General features: G+C 38.8%; 1 protein-coding gene across 2 annotated transcripts in view; it reads left to right on the plus strand.

Annotated features, from left to right (window-relative positions):
- PLCB1 (phospholipase C beta 1) overlaps positions 1 to 20348 on the plus strand; it is a 699301-nt gene that overhangs the window by 601238 nt on the left and 77715 nt on the right. For both annotated transcript variants that reach the window (XM_081257138.1, XM_081257139.1), the window contains exons 26-27: positions 1072 to 1291; positions 5588 to 5768. In XM_081257138.1, the coding sequence (XP_081113264.1) occupies positions 1072 to 1291; positions 5588 to 5768 (401 nt within the window). The remainder of the gene's footprint in view (positions 1 to 1071; positions 1292 to 5587; positions 5769 to 20348) is intronic.

Raw genomic sequence — 20348 nt, forward strand, 5'->3', positions numbered from 1 at the left:
TAGAAATGGTGCTGTAGAACCTGTACAATCATTTGTTAAGCCTCTAACAGGCACACTGCCAGAAACTATGTTAAAAACTTTGCATTCATTCTTTTATTTCATCATCACCATAACAACCCTAAAAAGTAGAAATTGTGTGATCTTTAAAGTGGATCCTGTTAGTGCCCACCAAAATCCCCTTTACCATCTGTGGCACCCAGCTCCCAGCTGTAGTAAACATTGGCTACTAACAGCTTATAGCTTCCTTTGCTTTTGAAAATTGCCCTCCCTCATGAAAGGCACACTGATCATGAAGAGAGATTTCTTATCTGATAAATATCTTACTACTCTGTTGATCATGGAGCATAGCTCATTATATCCATTTGAGCTATTTATTACACAGCTATGTCTCTGACAATGCCTTGATACATTTGATGCTCTAGGCATCAAAAATTTATATAAAAGCGGGTGCAGTGCCATTTGCAAACATATTAGCAAACCACAGGGATAGCTGAAGCTTTTGTGGGAGATCTTTTATAAAAAAAAAAAAAAAGAAAGAAAGAAAGAAAATTGCCCTCAGCCAAAAGGAAGCCCCCTCTCCAGGAGCTTATTCCTCTCCACAACTGACATTCCCAAATAGGCAAAAAGCTGGCTTTCTTGCCTCAAGGTGAGACTAACTCTGTAGTACAGTTCACGCTCCAGAGCTCCCCGTGGGATCACGCAGAAGCCGGACTCCAGCCGAGACCACATCCTTGTTTAGCTACTTCTTCTTCTGTATCTGTGCCCTCACTCCCCTCCTACAGAGAGCCCCCCTTGGTAAATCACATGTACCTGAATCCCTCTCTTGGGCTCTGTTTCTAGAGAACCCAAACTTTTTAAAAATTATGAGTAAAGAAATTGTGTCTTTGAGAAATTTGGTAACATAGTCACAAAGTTAGCAAGCGATAAAGCCAGCCTGGAACACATGTTTGACTTCCAAGCTCTGCTCTCAAGGTCCAGTGGGCTGGGGTCAGAAAAACACTGCTCAATAGCAACTGCTCTGTCCTCTCAGCCCTTCCAGGCCTCTCAGCTCTCATAACCCATTTGTTGCAGAAGTAGAAGCGCAGACAATTGAAGAGCTAAAGCAACAGAAGTCGTTTGTGAAACTTCAAAAGAAGCACTACAAAGAAATGAAAGACCTGGTTAAGAGACACCACAAGAAAACCACTGACCTTATCAAAGAACACACTACAAAATATAATGAAATCCAGAATGACTACTTGCGAAGGAGGGCAGCTTTGGAAAAGACAGCCAAAAAGGATAGTAAGAAAAAGTAAGTTGAAGGGGTATTTTTTGTTTGTTTTATAGTATAAAGGAGGAGAGTCATTTACATGGATGTGCAGTGTTTTTGTTTCTTTTTTCCAATGGACAAACTACAATTAATTTAAATGATTTTTTATTGAAGAATGTAAGTGTTGTTTTTGATTATTTGCTATTATAAGAAATGTATTAATAAATATGTATGTATAAATCTTTTCATATATTCCTATTTTCTTAAAATTTTAGAAGTGGGATCCCTAGATCCATTTAAAGACTTTTCTGTTTCAGTTTGTAACTATCAGCAAGATATGAAAGTGCAAACTGATGGAGAAAAAAGTGATGTCATGAGTATCTTAATTTGCATTTCCTTATTGAGTTTTTTGGCATATTTACTGTCAATTTATATTTATTCCTTTGCAAATTTTCATATCACAGTCTTTGCTTGATAGTTCTTTTTTATTATTTTTTTATTTTTATTTTTTAATTCTTACTATTTATTTGGTTGCACTGGTTCTTAGTAGCAGCAGGCGGGCTCTGTATTTGCAGCTCACCAGTTCCTTAGTTGCAGCATGCATGTGGGATCTAGTTCCCTGAACAGGGATCGAACCCAGGCCCCCTGCATTGGGAGTGTGGAGTCCTACCCACTGCGCCACCAGGGAAGTCCCTCTTTTTATTTTTTTAATTGAAGTTTAGTTGATGGATTTTCAGTATTTTGCACCACGTTTTGGATCTACACCACTGTAAGAAGGAAAGCCACCCAACTCCCTCCACTCTCTACAGCTTTTGTGTCCTCTCAGCTCACTTTTGCTTGTAGACTGAATTTCTTTATTTAACCAAATTCTGAGACTAGATATGCAGGAAGTCCTACACTTGAGTTCTAGCCTGTAGGCCCAAGACCAACTGGCTGACTTGCCATATTGCAGCTGCCAACCTGGGGGGTCTGACATTTTTCTGTGGACTAGAACCAAGCTGAAGGGGCAACTTGTCTTATTGAAAAGAGAACCTCTACTGCCCTTTGCTGCCCTATCTGAAACCCACAAAGCCCTGTACAGATAATCCTTGTTTGGGACCTACTCAGTTATCACCCCAAAGTGCCTAACGTGGTAATGTGGGGAAACTATGTGAGCATAGAAGCTAAGAGTCAGGCAGGCTGTACCACATCCTTCCATCCTTCCCTTCACTTCCTTATTCAATAATCTGATCAGGTTAGAGAGACGGGTAAGAGGCATTTTTCAGATGTATATTGTGACATATGATTTAACATGTGCTTAACTTAAAAGCACAATCAAAACCCAGTACCTGGGTTTTTAAAAGCAGCAAAATCATCATTTTTTAGACCTGGAGAAGCCTTAGAAGCCATCTAGGTGAACTCTTATCACTTCTTCAAGGAGGAATCTGAAAACTAAAGGCTTAACATTTACCCACAGTTACAAAACAGTTCAGGCAAAGCTTGGCCTAAAACTTCTAAATTTTTATCTTAGTGATATGTATGTAGTCATTTGTTTATTTCTGTATTCATTTATTTATAAGTCATATCCTGCAAACTTCCAATAGAATATTAAAATAACATCATAGACATGTATAAAAATCCTATAAAAATAGAAAAAAAAATGTACACACATACATATGCACACAGACTGTCTACCAGTTACCAGATCTGCTGTCCAATACATGAGTCACTAACCGCAAACAGTGACTCATTGGAATTGAAATGTGCTTCAAGTATAAAAAACACACCAGAATTCAGACTTCACTAAAAAAAAAAAAAGACTCTCATATTTTTATATTGATGTGTATTGATTTTAATTACGTGTTGAAATGATAATATTTTTGATAATCAAGCTATGTAAAATATATTATTAAAATTAATTTCACTCATTTCTTTTTATTTTTTAAGATGGCTACTAACAATTTCAAATTACATATGTGGAAAAAAATCATATATGTGACCCGTGTTGTATTTCAGCTGGACAGAAGTAATCATTTAATGTAATTTCTCTCCTTGAACACTAAAGTTAGCTCTTAGCTTCTGAGAAAAGGAAATACGGGTTAGACAATTCTCCTTATCTGATTAAAGGAAACTTGCTTTTCCAAGAGGGACAAACATTTTACTGGTATTAAATTACAAAAGAATTCATCTCTTGGATCATACACAGGCAACATTAAGCAACAGGGGATAATATCTTCAACCCTGTTTTTGGAGAGGATGCAGAAACATTCGTCCCTTGGTTATTTTTCTTTACTTTCCCTCAAAAAACAAACAAAAATCCCTAAGCATCTTGTGTCAAAAAATACATCAGGAGAAACTTTTTTTCAAGAGGAAAAGACACTGAGGTCTGATTATGTCTGTCCATTCCCTATCCCCCCATGATACACATTAAAATCCTGAAAACTCCTCAGAGTAATAAATGGACATAATGTCCATTATATTCTTTTTTTTTTTTGCCAGTGAGATTTTTAAATCTCACTGATTTTCTTCTTGTTTTGAAAGTATAGTTATTTTTCACAAAATATATTAATATGTAATGGGCTTATATTTTCTAATGAATTAATAAATAATTTTTAGATTTATTTTTTATTAAGGTAACATTGGTTTATAGCATTATATGTTTCATATGTACAACATTATATTAGATCAGTTTCTTATTCAAATATCCGTAGTCTCAACTGGGTTTTCACATAATGTGAAGAGTAGATCATTCAAAGATGGTTTCTGTCACACACTGTGCTGTTCTCAGAACACAGACTTTGCTCTTTTGTAGATGTCTGTCCTTGGGTAAGCTGCACTGCTGCTCCCCCATACTGTGTCCTTAGGAAAATTGTCTCACTGAAACTCAATTTCCTCAAATGTAAACAGGAGATGGTCACACCTGCTAGCTGGGTTGTTGTGAAAGCCAGAAGTAAAGCAGAACGTCCCTGGCACCTGCTGAGTGGTCAAGAAATGTTGCCCTGTTGCCTCTGCTATGGTGGTTGTGGCTCACTGAAGCAACACTTTATGTTCTGGCTACACCAACTTCCTGCTGCAGCAGATTATATATGTATCTCGTGTTCATGCCAAGACGGAGGTCACCCCTCCAATGCTCCTCTCCTCTGATGTTGATAAATAGACTTGTACTCATGCCAGGATGGAGGGCCACCTCAGTGCTGCCATGTGATTTCGATGTTTAGAAACCTTTGAGGGAATTCTGCATCCCTTATTTGACAAAATAGGATCCGAATACTAGCTTCTACCAACTGCCTCTCCATGTGGCACCATTGTGTTGGCCTAATTCAAAGAAAAAGTAAGAGGAATTAGCACCAGCTGATTCAAGAAACCTCTTCTACTTGTTCCACTTGGCCACAAGTGAAAACATGGAGACCGAATCTGATGTGCTGGGTATCTTAGGTGGTTCTTTCTGCAGCAGTTTCCATATAAATGAAAAGAACAGACCTGCTCTTGGTACCCCGTTTCCAGCACTGTCTCTCATTCTCTTTGTCCTACAAGAAGTAAGAGCACAACATTTGAAGGAATCACACCGTATGTTTTAATACAATAATGTTCATGAGAATTGCTTTGTTGCGTTTCAACATTTGTCCTAAGCATCAAAATATCTATTAATTCTTTATGAATAACTCAAAGAAAGTCCCCCTGCACAGAGTGAGCACTCAATAAATATTTTAGAATGAACCCAATTCATCCTCCTTTCTCTTGGAACCAAAGTGCCATTTTGGGTGGAGATATCAATGAAGTTAGTTCAGCCCCCAAAGAAACTTATTTTAATAACAAATCTTGCTATTAAAACATGTTAAGAAACAGAACGTGTCAGCTGGGAGTGTTGCTGTCCCATGACGTCCACACATGCTCTCTGTTGTCAATCTACATTGTGTAGATGCAAAATTCATCACCTTTTCAACTCCCCCTACAGAATCATCAATGCAGCAGAGTGTACAGGAGAAATGTAGGTGGAAATTACATTATACATGCCACGTTAAAAAATAAAAAATAAAAGGCTTAAAAAGTCCTTATTAGACATTGTTTTTCCCAAGGGGGGTTTATCATTCTCTCCACCAGCACTGCCAGGGCCCCCAGCCACCTGGCTTTCCTTTTCTGCCACTACCTCTTTCTAGAGTAGCACAAATTTCATCTACTTTCTGTGTTTGGAGACTTTCTGCTGCTAAGCTTGTCCTTGGGGTATCAGCCTCTGTCTCAAGTAGTTTATCGAAATATTTATTTCCAAACAGAGTCTCTAGGGGGGACTCTGGCGAGCAGCCCTCCCTCCACCTTGCTCTGACCTACATGTTTTGTGAGTCAAGCTCTGTGTCTCTGCAGATCGGAACCCAGCAGCCCTGACCATGGTTCATCAACAATTGAGCAAGACCTAGCTGCCCTGGATGCCGAAATGACCCAAAAGTTAATAGACTTGAAGGACAAACAACAGCAGCAGCTGCTTAATCTTCGACAAGAACAGTATTACAGTGAAAAATACCAGAAGCGAGAACATATTAAACTGGTAAGCCTGAAAAATGTGATTTCTGTTTCTATAGCTAGAACCCTCTTTTCTATAGAAAATTTTTGATGCCCTTGGACTACGTAACAGGAAACAGCAGCAGTTCTGACTGGCACTTTCATTTCGCTTCCTGACTGAATAATCTTATTTTGATGCCAGGTTGTAGAGGGAGATAAGAGGCATTTCTCAGATCCATATTGTGACATGTGATTTAACACGTGCTTAACTTAAAAGCAGGATCAAACCCCAGTACTTCAGTTTTAAAAAGCAATAAAATCATCATTTCTTAGAAATGGAAATTGCATAGGCCAAATAGTATCCACCATACTGATATTTTACAAGCCCCACTATTCCAGTATCTTTACCAAGTTCCTCTCTGTTCTCCAGTGAAGCTATGTTTTATTACTTTTATTTTCACTAACTCATGTTTGGGCTATAGTAGTTTTTTTTGGTATTTTTGAAATCACACAAGATAATTACACACTTATCTTTAAGAAAATTAAGAACATGCTGCAAATAAATGTTCACTTTTTATGTAGTAGTGTAGCTTTGCAGTGATACAAAGAGAACTGTACAGTCCACTCTCCTACATTTAGAAAAGTCAGTATTTAAGTGGCCTGTGTGGAATGTTGTCTACCCAATTCCTGAGGCTCCCTATGAAAGGAAATGCCATCATCTCCATGAATGATCAGTTTTGTCCTCCAAAATGTTTTCTCAGGAAATGTGACAATCCACTGTTTTTTTAATTGAAATATAGTTGATTTACAATGTTGTGTTAATTTCTGCTGTACAGAAAAGTGATTCATTCATATATATATATACATATATATATATATATATATATATATATACACATATATATATATGTATATATATATATTCTTTTTAAAATTCTTTTCCATTATGGTTTATCACAGGATATTGAATATAGTTCCCTGTGCTATACAGTAGGACCTCATTGTTTAACCATTCTCTATATAATACTTTTCATCTGCTAGTCCCAAGCTCCCAATCCGTCCCTTCCCCACCCCTCCTTGTCAACCACAAGTCTGTTCTCTAAGTCTGTGCGTTGGTTTTTGTTTCATAGATAGGTTCCTTTGTGTCATATTTTATTTATTTATTTATCTACCTATTTATTTATTTATTTAAATTTTTATTTTTAAAAATATTTTTATTTATGTATTTACTTGGCTCCGCCGGGTCTTAGCTGCGGAATGCAAACTCTTAGTTGCAGCATGTGGGATCTAGTTCCCTCACCAGGGATCGAACCCAGGCCCCCTGCATTGGGAGCATGAAGTCTTAGCCACTGGACCACCCGGGAAGTCCCCATGTCATATTTTAGATTCCACATATAAATGATATCATATGGTATTTTGTCTTTCTCTTTCTGACTTACTTCACTTAGTATGATAATCTCTAAGTCCATCCATTTTGCTGTAAATGGTGTGATTGCATTCTTTTTATGGCTGAGTAATATTCCATTGTATATATGTACCACATCTTCTTTATACATTCATCTGTCAGTGGACATTTAGGTTTCTTCCATGTCTTGGCTATTGTGAATAGCCAATAGCCATCGGCTATGAACATAAGGGTGCCTGTATTTTTTTGAATTATAGTTTTGTCCAGATATATGCCCAGGAATGGTATTGCTGGATCATATGGCAAGTCTACTTTTACTTTTTTGAGGAACCTCCATACTGTTTCCCATAGTGGCTTCACCAACATATGTTGCATTGTTGTTGATGGCTTGACACAGAGTAGGGACATGTTAAATGTTTGGTGACAGATAAATTAAATGAATCAAGCAATAAAGTAGCCTTGAAAACAAGCTTGTGCCAAAAACAAGTTAGTAAGCTTAACAGAAATTAAAGTAGTGTACCCAGGGGAAATGGGTTCTCAAAGGTGTTTACATGACCTGTTCATTTCATTTTTGAAGGCCTGTCCATGTAACAGAATTCTGAGGCTGTTTCTGCTTATAGGTTGCAAACAGTGTATGGTTTAGTCATGACTATGTAATAGATGGATCAGGGTATTGCTGTCATTGTAGTACTGGCTCCCAGTGACAGTATGCAAATGAGCAGGTCAAAATCACAAGAGGAGCTTATCAAAAATCAGATTCCACTTGGTCAGGTAGTGTCGACTTGAGCATGCATCAGAATCACCTAGAGTGCTGGTTAAAACACAGATTGTTGGGCCCTACACTGAATTTCCAATTCAACAGGCCTTGTGTAGGGCTGGCGATGCTGATGCTTCTGGTCCCAGGCCCACACTTTGAGACCCACTGCTCTATACCTAAATGTGAGGCTCAAGGACTTATTTTTAAAACTCCATGTGCTTTTGATGGGCTGCATTGTTTGTGAACTACTGAAGTAAGATCAAGCAGTGAAAGAACATGCGGGCAGAGGTCAGGTTTAGTGTAAACCGGGGATTGCCTTGACAGACCTGAGAAAATCCAAGTGAATTTTAATGGGAGATAATAGCTTTGGGAGCTACAACCACTGCCACCTTTCTTTCTCAGTACCCCATCCCTAGGACTCCAGAAAATAATAACAGTAATAAAAATTAAAATAGCAACTGTGTATTGAACACACCCAATGGGAGGGACAATATGCTGTGCTAAACCATTTGCAGAAATTGTCTGATTTAATCCTCACAACACTGGCATTTGGTACTCTTTTCAGCCCATTTTGCAGATTAAAACCTTACAGAGAAATGTAGTGACTTTCCCAAGTTTCCACAACCAGAAAATGGAAGAGTTGGGATTTGAACTTGGTCCTCAGACTCTAGAGCCCCTACTTTATAACCATTGTTCAGATGCCTCCGAATTCAGATCTCACACCAATGTTCTCAGATGACCTCACATCTACTCACACAGAGCACAGAACACACACAAGCCAACTCCTGCATTAGGATGGCTGAGATACCATGACTCTCTCTTTTTAAACAGCTTTATTTCACATTCCTTGCAATTTATGTATTTAAAGTGTACAGTTCAATGGTTTTTAGTTTATGTATATTCATAAATATGTACAACCATCACCAATTTTAGAACATTTTCATCACCTCAGAAAGAAACCATGATTCATTCATTCATCTAGTCAACAAATACTTAATAGACAGCCACTCAGCAAATACTTTTAAATAGTAGAGGATAAAAATTACAATCCTAGCCTTTATGGAGCTTACATTCTAGATGTGGGGGTGAGACCATAAACACAATAAGTTGGTAAAATATGTCAGTTGGTAATAAGGGCTTAGGAAAAAAAAATCAATCCTAAGTGGAAGACTAGGGAGTGGGTGTGGGGGAAGGATGAGGAGCGTGGTTTGAAATTTTACATAGAGTAACCAGAGGGTTACTCACTGAGAAGCCAGCATTTGAGTGAGGAGGAGAAGGATGGGCCCATGCAAACATATGGGGCAAGATTTTCCCAGGGAGAAGGATTAGCAAAGACAAAGACTCTGGGTTGGGAATGGGCCTGTGTGTTGGAAGAACAGTAGAGTGGCCGTGTTTGAGGAGGACTGTAGGGTCTTAGGTCAGAGAGATGGGACTTCTGGGGCTGGAGACAGATCTCTCAGGTCTTGTAGGCTCCTTGTGGCCTCTGTGTTCCACTCAGAGCACAATGGGAACCAGTGGAGGGTTCTGAGTAGATGAGTGATGTGATCTGAAGTAACTTTCACAAGGATGGCTCTGGGGCTGAGCTGGGAGTACATGGTGAGGAATGGGGCCCCAGGAAAGTGCCATCCAGAAGCACAGTTCAGAGGAATAGGAACCTGAGGGTTAGAAGTCTTGGCGTTCTCCCGCAGACTACTGAAGTTGACTAACAGGGTCAATGTTACTTCAAAGACGAGGCAATCCAGCCATAATCATCTGAAGTTTCCTCAGAGTGCCAACCTCTGACAAGATTCATTCCTGAAGGAAAGAAACATGGCAGTTCATAAGAGACATGGCAGAATAAGAGGGAAGACCAGTACTCACAGAACATTCCTGAAAAAAGAATTAAGACTGTGAATTAGGGCTTCCCTGGTGGTGCAGTGGTTGAGAATCTGCCTGCTAATGCAGGGGACACGGGTTCGAGCCCTGGTCTGGGAAGATCCCACGTGCCGTGGAGCAGCTGGTCCCGTGAGCCACAACTACTGAGCCTGCGCGTCTGGAGCCTCTCCGCAACAAGAGAGGCCGCGACAGTGAGAGGCCCGCGCACCGCAATGAAGAGTGGCCCCCGCTTGCCACAACTAGAGAAAGCCCTTGCACAGAAACGAAGACCCAACACAGTCAAAAATAAAAATAAATAAATTAAAAGAAGGCTCTACATTAAAAAAAAAAAAAAGTGTGAATTAACACAGAAGCCCAGACATCCCAGAAAGGCCTCCTGGGAGGAAGGAGACTTGCATTTCAGAAATTAGATTCAGAAATCACAGGCAACAGCTACACAATCTCAGAGTTCTGGGAGGCATATGTGAGGGTGAGCACCACATCAAATCCCACCAGATGGGGGCATGAAAAGCTGCACAACAGATATTCCCCTGAAGGAGGAGGTTGGTGGGGAACTGGGGAAGACCAAGCTGAACTTATAGGTGGGAAAATCCCACCCGAAGGGCCACTGGAGCAGGAGAGCTGGTGGAACTGCCACTCGAGGTGACAATCTCAGAACATGTGCCTCTGCCTCCTTTTCCCCAAGAAGGAATGAGTGTGTCCACAATGAAAGCTTGAAAACGTTTTCAGAAAAACATACATATACATCCAAGCCAGCCTGGCCCTTTCAGGCCAAATATAAGCAACTTACTCAAGATGTTCCATCCTTCACCACTGTGATTGTGGATTTGGGTTTAGATAAAGTGTCAGTGCTCTTGAACATACCTGTATGGGCCTTTGTTAAGAAGGTTAAGACCCAAACACCTGGGATTTAGGACCACACAGAGTTTATTTTATGGTCATTTCAGGGCATCCACAACTTACACTACATGCCTTTAGCTAACATGTGGCAGAACTTTCTATCAACTCCATTTGTAATAACTACAGATTGTTCTGCCAGGAAGTCTTTTGACTGAAAGGCACCTAGAAGTGTCAGTTCTATCTTTGCTTGTGGTTCTGAATTACCAACAGGCCTCTTAGGCTAAATTAGACAAGTGGAAGTGTAATTAAAAAGCAAGTAGGCCCCAGGTAAAAAGGAGTATTTTGGTGATGCGGAGAATTAGGCAGAAGATATTTTATCTCCCAAAATTGCTTTGGGAATTAAATGCAAATGTGAACCCACAGTTCAAGGATTGAGAAAGAAACCATGGCATCAATAAACTCCCGGCCAGGGCTTCCCTGGTGGCACAGTGGTTGAGAGTCCACCTGCCAATGCAGAGTTTGTACCCCGGTCCGGGAAGATCCCACATGGCGCGGAGCGGCTGTGCCCATAAGCCATGGCCGCTGAGCCTGCACATCTGGAGCCTGTGCTCCACAACGGGAGAGGCCACAACAGTGAGAGGCCCACGTACAGCAAAAAAAATAAAAATAAACTCCCTGCCAAATGTGCATTACAACTTAATATCTGCCAAACCCTCTGATAGACACTGGAGGTAAAGATGAGGAAGGCGTGGTCAGCACATGCACAGGGATCATGTACTACAGTCATAAATACCATGTGATAAATGAAACCATAGACAACTATCAACAAACTGCTATGGAGACACAGATGTGGGAACAATTTGCCTAACCATAGAAATTAATAAACACCAAGAGAATATTTTTGAGATAACTTTTCATGTTATCATAGGAGGTGTTAAATGCACACCAAGCTTCATAGACTCTATAGCTCAAAGGACTCAAAGAACTTGTTCTACCTGTCTAAATAAGAACCATCATCTTTAAAACTCTACATCCAAGCAGCTCTGCAGCCCAGTTACTCAAAGTGTGGTCCCCAAATCACCTGGGAGCCAGCCTGTTAGACATGCAGAGTCTCAGGTCCCACCCCAGACTGCTAAATCACAATTCGCATTTTGATAGGAGTCCCAGGTGACGTGTTACACATTCACATTGAAGAATCAGGTTTTAGAGCCATTGATCCTTATCTCTGTTCAAAATGCATTTTAAAATAAGTGTAAATTTCCTCTTGGTTGAAATAGGAAATAAATCGTGCTCTCCACTCTTCATAGCTTGACCATCAAGCTGGATGGTTATCTCTTGGTGACAAAGGCACAGGTCCTATGGAATTCACTCCTGTGATTTCCTGTCTGTGTTCATTATAGAAGGAAACAGTTACTTTCAGTTAAGGGTGAGTGAAAATAAAGATGTAGGTTCCCCAACCCCACTGAAGTTCTTGCACCCCCTGAAGTCTCCTCATAGATATCTTGGGGGTCTGTGGAGCCCAGTGAAGGATCTCTGTTCCAGGAAAGAACTCTATGGCTGGGGAATCTGCTCTAACTTACCTGTTTTTCATCAACTGCCATAGGTTGACCCTGGGTTTAGTCATACCATCAGGGTAAGGTCTTAATTTTAAATGAGAGTTTGGTAAGTGATAGAAATTCTTAGGGGGTCCCTCTGAGGGTTCTCGATCACTCTCAGAATCAGCCCCAACATCACGTTCAAGGCTCAACATCCATCGCCTACGGAGAGGAGGTTTTGTGGTGACATCCATGGGGTCACTTCTCAATTGCCTCAGGGTTTGACCCGCCATTTTGTCTTCTCTCTTCTTTCTCCTTTTCAGTGGCATCAATAAAAGATTTCCTCATTCTCTCTCACAGCACCATACTCTTTATCCTATGCAGAGGCTTGTTTTGTTTTGCTTTACTTCCTACCTTTTCTCCTCTTTCTCGTATTTTGTCTCCCACGTGTTCCAAGCCCATTCATTTCTCCTTTCCTTCACATAGACCTTAATGGTCGGGATTCTTCTTATACATCCTCCTGCCTGTCCCACCAGCAATCATTCCTGGGCATCAAACCAACACTAGTAGCTGTTGAGCTGAGTGCTTCCAATTCCCTTCCAATCCTGGGGAATGAAAGTTGTGTTTCACAGTGAAAGCTCTGGGTGGATACTGACCAGCTACTAATGGAATGGCCCATCAGATGTGAGTGGTGATGAGTGAGGGTCTGGAGTCAAATGTCCTCATTTCTGGCCAGTGCTCCCCCAGAGTAGCTGTGTGACCACTCAGAATTTCTGTTTTCTCATCTTTCCAATGAAGATAAGAATATCCTCACTTTATTGAACTTTAAGGAGGAATAATGAGATAATGTGCACAAATCATTGTTTTTAATGAAAGCCCCTCACCTCCTCTTTTTTTCTTACAATACATGAATTGGCTAGGAAATCTTGAGTTCAAATATAAATTTGTATTTGCAGTTTTTGACATCCTGCTACAGCCTGAGGGTGCTCATCATCTTCCTTTTTGATGATTTTTATTAGCACCATTTGCTGCTGCAGCCTGTCTGAGAGCCAACATTGAATTTTCTCACTTCTATGGTCGCTCAGCTGAAGTATATGTGCCAGGAGTAATTGCAGTGTCAGGAAGTAACTAACTCTACGGTAGTGTGATCTGTCTTCCTTCAATATTCTGACTTTAATGCAGGATCATCTTTCTTGGGAAATAAATGATTTAGCTTTTCTGAAAACTTTACATTCTCTACCAAATAAGAAATGACAAATCAATACAAGACTTTAGTAATGAAATAAAGAATGAAGCAATTTGTCAAAATGTGTTCTTATTTGTTAATTTCCCTAATCATCATTGGGTAACCCTAATAGAATTGATTTTTTTCTAAAGATAGATAGATATGGATATATAAATAGAAATGATATTTATCTTCATTTCTATTGATTTAATCATGATCAAAACTGAACATATGTGGGCAGAAGACCTAAATAGACATTTCTCCAAAGAAGATACACAGATTGCCAACAAACACATGAAAGGATGCTCAACATCATTAATCATTAGAGAAATGCAAGTCAAAACTACAATGTGATATCATCTCACACCGGTCAGAATGGCCATCATCAAAAAATCTACAAACTATAAATGCTGGAGAGGGTGTGGAGAAAAGGGAAACCTCTTGCACTGTTGGTAGGAATGTAAATTGATACAGCCACTATGGAGAACAGTATGGAGATTCCTTAAAAAACTAAAAATAGAACTACCATATGACCCAGCAATTCCACTACTGGGCATATACCCTGAGAAAACCATAATTCAAAAAGAGTCATGTACCACAATGCTCATTGCAGCTCTATTTACAATAGCCAGGACATGGAAGCAACCTAAGTGTCCATTGCCAGATGAATGGATAAAGAAGATGTGACACATATGTACAATGGAATATTACTCAGCCATAAAAAGAAATGAAATTGAGTTATTTGTATTGAGGTGGATGGACCTAGAGTCTGTCATACAGAGTGAAGTAAGTCAGAAAGAGAAAAACAAATACCGTATGCTAACACATATATATGGAATCTAAAAAAAAAAAAAAAAAAAAAAGTCGTGAAGAACCTAAAGGCAAGACGGGAATAAAGACGCAGACTTACTAGAGAATGGACTTGAGGACATGGGGAAAGGGAAGGGTAAGCTGGGACAAAGTGAGAGAGTGGTAGTGTATGTATGGACATATATACACTACCAAATGTAAAATAGCTAGTGGGAAGCAGTGGCATTGCACAGGGAGATCAGCTCAATGCTTTGTGACCAGCTAGAAGTGTGAGATAGGGAAGGTGGGAGGGAGGGAGACACAAGAGGGAAGAGATATGGGGATATATGTATATGTATAACTGATTCACTTTGTTGTAAAGCAGAAACTAACATACCATTGTAAAGCAATTATACTCCAATAAAAGTGTTTTTAAAAAATGAGCGTATATCCATGTGTGTATTGTCCATTTGTATTCCTTTTTTCTACAAACTGTTTATATCCATTACCTACTTTTCTGTTGGATTGTCTCGTTCTTTTGACCCACAGAGTTTATGCTATCTTTTAGTTTATTATTTTTGGGAGGTGGGGCAATTTAGAGAGCATAAAATATGCTCATATAATTGTTTAAGTCAAAGTTATTGAAGGCCTACTGTGGTCCTCATACTGGTGGGGGGATTCCTGTGGACCAAACCTAAATGTTGTCTCTGCCCTCAAGGGCTTACCATGGTTAAGAACACAAGTTGTGAAGTCAGATGGACCTAGTAATAGTATACCCATCTTTATCCATTAGCTTTGTTGCATAACAAACACCTCAAAACTTATTGCCTTAAAACACAACTATTTACTTAGCTCATGTTTCTATGTGTAGCAATATGAGCTTGACTCAATTGGATGTATCTTCTAGTCCTGCCTGTGCTCATTCATGTGTCTGTGGTTCAGTTGCCAGTTACTTAGAGGCTCTGCTCCTGAAGGTTGGCTGATTGTCAACTGGTCCAAGCAGATAACTGATACACATCTCTCATCATCCAGCATGGTTAGCCTGGGCTTGTCCATGTGGAAGTTGGAAAGGATTCCAAATGAGAGCAAGCAGAAGTAGGTAAAGTCTCAACAGATCTTACAATTTCTTTCTCCAAGCAAGTCATAAGACTTGCCTGGATACAAGGGATAGGGAAATAGACTCTATCTCTTATTTAGAGGAACCACAAGTCATATTGCAAAGAGTGTGAATGCAGGGTATGGTGTAGAATTAGGCCTTTTTTTTTTTTTTTTTTTTTTTTTTGCAAAAATCAACACATAGCCCTCACAGTTTGGATGTGAGATTCAATAAAATAATCCATGGAAACTTAACACAGTGCCTAGAACATAGTCATCATTCTTTACCAAAGGACAATTTGTACAAGATTTAAAGTGAGGAGACATGACTTTCACTTTTAGTTATGTAACTTTAGCTAAATCATTTCACCTCTTTGAGTGTTTGTATCCTTTTTTCTAAATAAAAATTTGTACAAGAGTGCTTGTAAAGTTTCCCTCTAACTATAATGCTAGTTTCACTTAGTTTATAGAATGCAGAGATGATTCAACTCTCAGATCTATTAAAATAATAATTAAGGATTTCAGTTTAAAGCAATAAAAAAATCTTGTTTTTACTTTTGTGTGCACACAGTATGTCTTAGTATATTTTTTGTGTTAACTGATAACTATTTAGGTAAGATTGAGGGAAAAGAGTCAGTAAACAAAACCTATCCACAAAGGCAAAGAAAATAATAGTTTTGACTTGCATCAACCTAAAGAAGCTTAAAGAACAGAAGAAATTCTGCTGAAAGGAAAATTCCAAAATAGAATTCACAAGTCTGACAATTTAGTTTGTGCCCTCTGGAATTACAAGACTCATTGCACTCCATCTGGTAAGAGAGAGATGCTTGAAACGATATATTTTGCATTAAGGAAAAAAGAAGCTGACATGCTGTGCTACTCATCTTCATGGGCAGCTCTTCTGGTTCTAGCTTTCAAACAGACTATTGAAATATTAAGCCCTTGATTTGTTGCACTATTTCAGTTACAAACCACAGGACAAATCATGTCTCTTTTAGTCAGATCTCCTTTCTTAATTATTTGAAAACCTCCACTTTGCACAGTATAGTTATTTTCCCACATTTGAGTGATAAGCAATATTTATTTCATCTATTCTAAATTAAATGGTCTTAATATCTTTCAGAATTATGAAGTCTGATCCTGAAATTTTGGTGGTTTGGATTTTTGTTTCCAATTGGTTTAATCAGATATAATGATCTCAACTAACTTGATCCTATACAACCATTTTCTCCTTTTCTTTTAATTTAATCAAAAATCCATAATTGTGTCATATGTGATACTACACCAACTTTTCAAAAACTCTTACGAGTAACTTCATTAACCTTTTATAATTACAAAGGGGTAATTCTTTGCCTGTTATAAATTTGTACTTAAAACTATATATGAATCATTTTAAGTGAAACTTCTTTTATTGTAAAAATGAATTCCATTTATCATTAAAATAAATATTTCATGGCCATAAATATCTACTTTTATGATTTTCAGGACATTTAAATATCATCATTCAATTTTTAAACAAAAAATTTTAAAACACACATAATATAATTTTAAAATTTTGCTATATTTTACTGATCAGGTAACAAGGCCCAAGAATTAAGACGGCAAAACCCAGGCATCATCTACGATGATAAAACACATTTACTAGAGCTTCCTTTACCAAATTTCTTGATTTTTTTAAAGTTTGAAGATATTTCCAGTTGATAGCCTTATAAAGGAATACCAGAAATATCATTCAAGGGAGTATGCTACATTGACCCATTTATATTTCCCAGAAAGCTAAGAAGCTGACATTTACTTTGGCATATTTTAAAAGTGAAAAACAATTTTAAATGCTGTAGATTCATTGGACCAACTTATTGACATTGACTAGGAGTCATGCTCAGATTTTGACTTTCATTTATTGTTTTGCCCAGCAAGTAAAAAGAAAATTTCAAGGATTCCTTAAACCATTAGATTCAAATAAGCAGCTATAAATTCTGTTTAGATATGGAAATTTAAAAAGAAATGAATTTCATAGGTATGAAAGACTATCTCAGAAAAGAATCAAGGTGGTTGGTCTTTTAGTCCAAGACTTTCTGCTGCTTCTGAGAAAAGAAGTGAGCTGGTGGGGAACATGAGCTCCACCTGGACAGGACTTCTCTGCCAACTCCCAGTTGGACCATCAATACACAGTATCCAGCACATCATAGGTGCTCAGTAAATATTGGTGGAATGAATGAATAAATATTTTTCAATTTGATTGGACAGGAAACACGCCAGTATAAAATTCCACCTAGTTTTTAAATTATCAGTAATGCGTTTAATCAGTAGATGATTTCTTAGTTTAGAAGCATCATAAATTAATTCTTTGTAGAAGAAAAACAAGCAATTTATGGTGAAAACTCAGAGTGGATGCTTTGACTAGCAGAAAAGAAGGTGCTATCTTCTCCACTTATGAGTGAAGGGAGAAGGAAGATGAGTTTGCCTGAAGTATGTACACTCTACACTTGGCTCTTTGCACATTTTCCCAAATTGTCCTTCTTATAAGAGGCTCTAAACATGACAATTTCTGTCCACATATTTTTCTATCCCTTTTAAGTTAGAGTCAAGGAATTAGTCTCTTCCTTGGAAACCATTCCCTCACCATCAAATGACTAAACCAAGTGAAATTCAGCATGGAGCTGAGAACAAGCATGAAATTATATTCCCCAGAGATTTCCTTTTTCATTCCATAAAAGGTATGGAACATTTAACTAGGAGAGTTGTCATGAGTGGTAAACAAACAAAATAATTGAAATGTCTATTCCTTTGGGCCAGAAAAAGAAATCATATTAAAAGTTAAAATTAAATGTTGTTTACTGCTTTTCAGTTTACCATGTACTCTCGACTTCTTTCCCCCTAGGAATTCTAAACTAATTTTTTGTTCTTTTCTATCTTCAGTGAGTCTTGTGGCTAATATATGATTGAACGGTTCTTTGAGTAGAGCCTGTCTGCTAATAAATACAACAAAGTGAGAGTACCCTTAGGTCAGTTAAAAGGCACTTCAATTATTGTGTGAAAAATCCCTCTTCTGGGTCCTATTTTCACACTTCATGAAATAGAAATCCCGGACCCAATGCTCACAGGTTCTTTCATCTTATTTGGGGATTAAGGAGTAAAAATTTTTATTTATTTATTTATTTATTTATTTATTTATTTATTTATTTATTTTGTCGGGATTCCCTTGGTTACAAGTGACAGAAACCTATATTGGACTCACTTAGACAAGAATAGTATATACTAGAAGAGTACATAGGGGAAGGTCATGTAAAGAAGGGTTGACCATCCACACAGGAGAAGGGAAGGGATAAAGAGACGCCTACCAGAAACCACTCACAGCACTTCCTATGTTTGTCTGTCTCTGTCTCTCTCCCTTTCTCTCCTGATTTTCTCTGCATGTCAGTATTATTTTTGTCCAAAGCAGCACACAGGCTTCCCCTTGTCAGAAAATATAGGCATCAACCCCTTCCAAGTTATATTTCTTTCGCTAATGACAGGTTGGAACAATCTTGGGGCAAGCCTTTTTAGTGTGATATGACTGGACAAGCTAGCAACCTTAGACCAATCACCTGTGGCTAGAGTTGGGATATGACTGGTCCTACTTGGATCTATGCCTCCCTGGACCAGTTACCTTGGCCCAGAGATGGGTGTAAAGAACACAGCAGTTCCATGGAAACCACATTAGGCACAGAACCAGTTCTCAGAAAGGAGAGGAAGTTCTTTCTGAAGTAGTATTGGGTAGAGAAAACTATAGTTGAGCCCCACACTCTCTCTTTCTAGGGTAAGAAAGAGATAAATTATTAATGCCTAGACGTAATCTCATTGCCAGTTTAATGTGAGTCTGACAATAGTGTCATATTATTAACAAAGTCATAATATTAATCACTGTCTCCTGGACTTTAAGTAGAGGAAGTTTAAATGAAAACAGTAAATGCTGTAAGAGCAGAATTATAGTAAGAGTGATCTTTTGAAAATAGCTGAAAAGGGCAGAATGTTCAGGGAGGGGTCTGTTGTATGTGAGAGTTGGGGAGACTAAGGGGAGCTGAGCAGAGTGGAAGAACATTTGCAATATTAAACACAGAGATATTGTCCTTTTTTAAACATATTCTTTGGGATTCTATGGAGACACTATTTTCATTAGTTTCGTGCAAAAGCCACACACACACAAAAAAATGCCTGGATTTCACAATAAGGCATTTGTTCTTAAAAGGAATGAAACTTAGCTTGTTAAATATCAAAATTATGTAGTTTAAGAAGTATTTTCAGTAAGACAGCCCATGGCTTGGACATGATGCACCATAGCCATCACCAAGGTCCGGGTCAATGTGGTCCTTAAACTTAACAGATTTGATTCACAATATATATATTTTTTTCTTTTTCAGTACACGGGCCTCTCACTGCTGTGGCCTCTCCTGTTGTGGAGCACAGGCTCCGGAAGCACAGGCTCAGCGGCCATGGCTCATGGGCCCAGCCGCTGTGCGGCATGTGGGATCTTCCTGGACCTGGGCACGAGCCCATGTCCCCTGCATCGACAGGCGGGCTCTCAACCACTGTGCCACCAGGGAAGCCCCACAATAATTTTTGAGTGCATATTTTATGTAGAGCCTGGTGTCCAAAAAACCATATTAAGAAAGGATGCATCAGTGGCATTCTTTTCGAGAGAAATAATAATGTACATACACACAAAGGCAAATATGTATAAGTGATATCAAAAAAGCTAGTGAAGGACTAAGGACTAGAGTTATCTGGGCAATCAAAGGGCAATCACCAGTGACTGGTTTAAAAAGGAAAGGGACATAGACAAGGGGAAACACTGGCTGGTGCCTACTCCCTTATCAGGAGTTGAGCAGCACAGTCCAGTGGAATTTCTGCAACCATGGGAATGCCCTACATCTGTGCTCTCTCATTCAAATGGGAATATCATCCAGGTGGAAAAATAACATGAGAAAAAGTATAGAAGCAGGTATCTGCCCAGACAGTCTGAGAGTAAAATACTGCCTAGTTTATTGAGTATGCTGAATGCTAATCAGGAAAGGAAATTTAGAGCTGGAGTGTAACATATTTGAGGATAGAGAGCCAGTTAAGGC

The sequence above is a fragment of the Mesoplodon bidens genome (assembly GCF_964165515.1).
Source record: "Mesoplodon bidens genome assembly, chromosome: 15".
NCBI classification, from domain to species: Eukaryota; Metazoa; Chordata; class Mammalia; order Artiodactyla; family Ziphiidae; genus Mesoplodon; species Mesoplodon bidens.